The following is a 4,392-nucleotide window of genomic DNA, read 5'->3' as shown; positions in this document are numbered from 1 at the left end:
ACTCTCCCTCTGTTTACTCCTTTCTGCATTCTCAAAGCAAAGGCCTGAAGTGGGTTGGGGGGAAGAGAAGACGATTTCGCCCTCATTCCTCTTTCCTTTTCTTTTTACTCGGTCCTCCCCCTCGACTCCCCATACCGCGAAATTCACCCGAAACCGATCGCCGCACCTCGGAATATTGTATTTTGGTGGGTGTTTTTTGTTGGTTTTTTGGGGGGGGGGATTATTTTGTTGCTCCTTCTTTTTCTTTTCTTTCAAAAATAAATAAACCCCTCCGACCTCCCACCCCCACCCCCACCCCAGGTTTGGCCTTTCAAACTCTCCGTGGGTTCTATACTGACCAAACATCACATGCGTTAACAGGGAGGAGGAGGGTGAGACGGGGTATGTGTGTGTTTGGGGGGGTCGGGGGTAAATCCTATATTTTGTGGTTGTTCCTGAACACAGGGGGGAAAAGAGGGGAAGGAGGAAGGAGGAGGGGGGAGAACCAAAATATATATATATATATTAGATTCTATAAATAATCAAGAGTCAATTTGTGTGTGGGGGGTGGGGAGTGAGGGTGGGGGAGAGGTGAGGGAGGGGGTCGGTTTATAACCTGGTAATATCTTCTGCTCGTTGCTCTTGCGGGGTGGGAGTTGGAACCGGGTCTTCGGAGGAGCCCGCGCCCGTGGCGGTGGCGGCAGCGGCGGCGGCGGGCAGGGAGGCCGGCGTGGATCCGGCCGGGGCGGACGAACGGACTTTGGTGTTGGGAAGGCGATGGTCCTTTTTCCACTTCATCCGCCGGTTCTGGAACCAGATCTTGATCTGCCGCTCCGAGAGGCACAGCGAGTGCGCGATCTCGATGCGGCGCCGCCGGGTCAGGTAGCGGTTGTAGTGAAACTCCTTCTCCAGCTCCAGGACCTGCTGCCGGGTGTACGCCGTTCTCGACCGCTTCGGCTCGCCTCCATTGTAATTAGGGTTCACTGAGGGTGGGGGGAGGGGGGCACCAGGCGGAGGGGGACACATATACACAGAGACAGAGGGGGGGGTCAGAGGCCGTGGGGATCTCCCCCACTCCCCTCCCCCCACACCCGGCCCGCCCCAGCCCCAGAGAGTGAGAGAAAAATCAAATAAAGTCATCCGGCTCCAAACTTGGGGAAGGGGAGGTGGGGTGGGGGATGGGGGGGACACGACGAAGCTGAGGACTTTGGAGTCTAATAAGAGGGGGGATTCCTCTTTGTAACGCCGCTGAATTATTTATGCGTCCTTTACAAAGCTTGGAATTTTCACACATACATAACAGATCACAGCACATGGCCCGCACTGCCCAGAGTAGCTAAGCTATAAAATTTATGGGGGATGTAATTGCTTATTCCCGCTCGTAAATCCAGCTGAATTGTGCTAACCTCCAGTACGCTCCTGGAGAGAGAGAGAGAGGGAGACAGAGAGAGAGGGAGAGGGAGAGAGAGAGAGGGAGAGAGAGAGGAAAGGAGACGAGAGGAGAGGAGAGAGCTCGCGAGCCGGAGGGGGGAAGAAGCGAGGGAGGAGAGGAGCAGGGGAGGAAGGAGAGAAGGAGAGAGGGGGGAGAGGGAGATGGAGAGGGAGGTGAGGGGGGGCGGGAAACCGAAGTTGCCTACCCGTGCTAACGTGGATTTTTTTCATCCAAGGGTACACAACTGGAGGCTTGGTGGCGGCGGCGGCGGCGGCACTGGATGGATGATCGGGAGCGGGCTGACTGCAGGCTGGAGGAGCTGGTGCTGGGGAGGTGGAAGAGCCGGAGAGGGGACCCGTCTCGCACAGCGGCTGGGCTTTCTCGGGGTGGTGGTGGCCTCCTTGGCCCGAGCCGTGACCCCCGGGGTTCAGCGGCCCCGGGAGGCTGGTACAGCTGTACTGGCGCTCCGGGTAGCTAGCGCGAGGTAGAGGCGTGGGGTACAAGTCCTGATGGTGATGCTGGAATCCGGGGTCCCTTGCCCGGCTATAGTATTCCGGACTGTGGTCAGGGATGTAGCTATTTTGTGAATATTCCTCGCATGGAGGAAATTTCGGATCGATGTAGTTAGAGTCCATCAAATAGGAACTCATGATCATTAATTTCTGGAGTGGAAAATAATTTTTCTCGCTTTGTCGTTTTTCTGCTCCATAAAGCCCTCCTACTACCAAGCGACCCTGTAAAGTTTCTTTCACCATGTGACTCTGGCGGCCAATCACAGGCAGCAATCCAGTCCCCGGATAAGGAACAGAATCGCTTTATTCAAAATGTATCCAATTTTTTTGTTGTTGTGGGGGTGAAGGGGGAGAGAAGGGTATGGGGCTCCCTCTCCCCCCGGCTGGGGTTAGAGGGAGTCAGAACCCCCTATTCCCGGGCTGAAGAAGGTATTGGGTATGTGTGGAGGGTTGTCCTTTCTCTTCCAATAGAAATAAAATCAGACTGGGGAGATGGGGGTGGGGGGGCGATGAGAGGGGGATCCTTCAGTTTCAGCCTCAGGGGGTCTTCCTGACGTTTAAAGTGGGAGAAGTGAAGGAGGCGTCTCCCACATCCCCCACCCCTCCCTCACCGCCTCCGCCTCCCTGGGGAGGAGGAGGAAGGAGGGCTGAAGCAGAGTTTGAGGTGGATAGGGTGTGTGTGTGTGTATGTGTGTGTGTGTGTGTGTGTGTGCCAGTGCCAAAGAGAGCTACGTACACTGGAGATGCTGCAGGAGAATCAAGGTCCCAGAGACTGGGGTACACATCCCTTCTCCCCCATCTCCAGAGCCAACCCTCAGGGCCTCTCCCCGAGAGGAGGCGGCCGGCCACGTTACCTGTCAGGTGCAGCTGGCTCCAGGCAAATGACCTCTGACGTCATCCCTCAGGGTCTGGGGTCCCTGGCCCCTCTGCTGGCGAGAGACTCGGATGCCTCGGGGAAACAGCGTTCTTCTCTTCCCTTTCCCTCCCTCCCCCTCCCCAGAAGGTCTCTCACCCCCTCCCTCGCAGGCATGGACTCCGGCCGGGTCTCCCCAGGGCTGGCTGGGACACCAGAGTGGGATTGAAGGCGCTGAAGCTGTTTCTTCGTCACTCGCCCTCCAGAGACCCCGGAAAGCTGCTGAAAGGGTGTGAGAACCTGGACCGGTCGGTGAGGGAGGGAGGGGAAAAGGGGGTCCCAGACTGAGGCGAGGGACCCCCTTAGGGAACACATACACATACGCACACCCGCCGTTCACAGGGCTGGAGATAAATGGGGGAGGGGGAGGCCGGGGCCCTCCCCGGCTCTCCCCGGCTGACCCCCAGGCCTAGAAACCCTGACCTCTCGGTGGGGCTAGGCCCCCTGCCTTCCCCCCACCCCGCTGCCCACGGCGAAGGGTGAGGGAGGGGCGGGGGGGCCGAGGGGAGCCCCAGAGAGGGAGGCACTCGCCCCCCTTCCGCCCAGCGATACCAATTAGATGATCTCTATAATTCACATTAAGCAGGGGGACAAGAGAGAGAAGAGAGAGATGGGGCCCCTTGTTACACTTGATAACAATTATAGTTTAAAATCATAGCTTGCCGCGGCCTGCTCATATTTTACTTGATAACAATAAAAGTGACACATAAAGTTAACTGTTTATGTTTTATTTATTAGACTAAATCTGCCAGCGGTGTTGGAAGCGTTCGCCTCGTTGCTACAGCTTTTATAGGGTTGTAAAACCCCATAAATCAGTCTCGGGGAGCAGTCGAAGGCCTTTTGTGTCGGAGGAGGCGAACTGCAGGCAGTGGCTGCCTGCCTTCCTGAGCTCTCCTCTCCACCAACAGTCATAATGTGGCGATTTTTCCCCCCTCTGATTTTATTATTACGATCTTCGACGCGATTAGGCAATCTACCTTCAATTCGCCACCCCACGCGGCCGCCCCTCCCCACCCGATCTGGTTGACACTTGAATAAGTACCTTTTAAAATGGCATAACAACTATTTGAGGGTTTAATTAGAACATCTGCAATTAAGGGAACGAGAAGTCGTGGGGGGATGGGGGAAGCCAGGGAGAGAGAGAGGAGTCGCTTCGAGATCTCTGGGGAGAGTTCTTTCTCCCCGCACTCCCCACGCTTGAGGTTCGTCCAGGGAACCCAAATGGGGGTGGGTGGGAGCGGGAAAAGGGTAGGGAGAAGGAACTATTTGGAAGAGCGGAGGGCTATCCCCGGCGCCCTCCTGCCTCCCCCCACCCCCCAACTCCACCACCCTGCTCTTTTCTTCCCCGGGGCGTCCCTTCCAAGTCCCTTGCCCCCTGCTCCTAGCTCTCTGCTAGTTGGGAGGGTTCCAACCCCAAGGGTCCCCTACATTCCCTTGGGGCCAGAGGGAGAAGCCCATCGCCCCGTTGGCTCAGAGGAAATGTATCCTGGGGTGGTGGGGGTCAGGGCGCTCCCCTCGAGGTTCCCCCCTCCCCATCTGCCTAAACCAGGGAAAGA

The 4,392-nt window shown here is 57.0% G+C and overlaps 1 protein-coding gene across 1 annotated transcript; it reads right to left on the bottom strand.

Moving 5' to 3' along the window:
• Positions 1-555: 555 nt before the first annotated feature.
• On the bottom strand, positions 556-2,361 carry HOXC4 (homeobox C4). The gene is made up of 2 exons (XM_029073330.2): positions 1,617-2,361; positions 556-962 (listed from the first exon to the last, which is right to left on the bottom strand). Exons 1-2 carry the CDS (start codon positions 2,164-2,166, stop codon positions 589-591), a joined length of 924 nt encoding a protein of 307 aa, XP_028929163.1. The 5' UTR covers positions 2,167-2,361; the 3' UTR covers positions 556-588.
• Positions 2,362-4,392: the final 2,031 nt, after the last annotated feature.

Source organism: Ornithorhynchus anatinus, chromosome 10 (genome assembly GCF_004115215.2).
Source record: "Ornithorhynchus anatinus isolate Pmale09 chromosome 10, mOrnAna1.pri.v4, whole genome shotgun sequence".
NCBI classification, from domain to species: domain Eukaryota; kingdom Metazoa; phylum Chordata; class Mammalia; order Monotremata; family Ornithorhynchidae; genus Ornithorhynchus; species Ornithorhynchus anatinus.
Note: the sequence above shows the minus strand (reverse complement) of the source record. Positions and strands in the feature narration are given on the sequence as shown.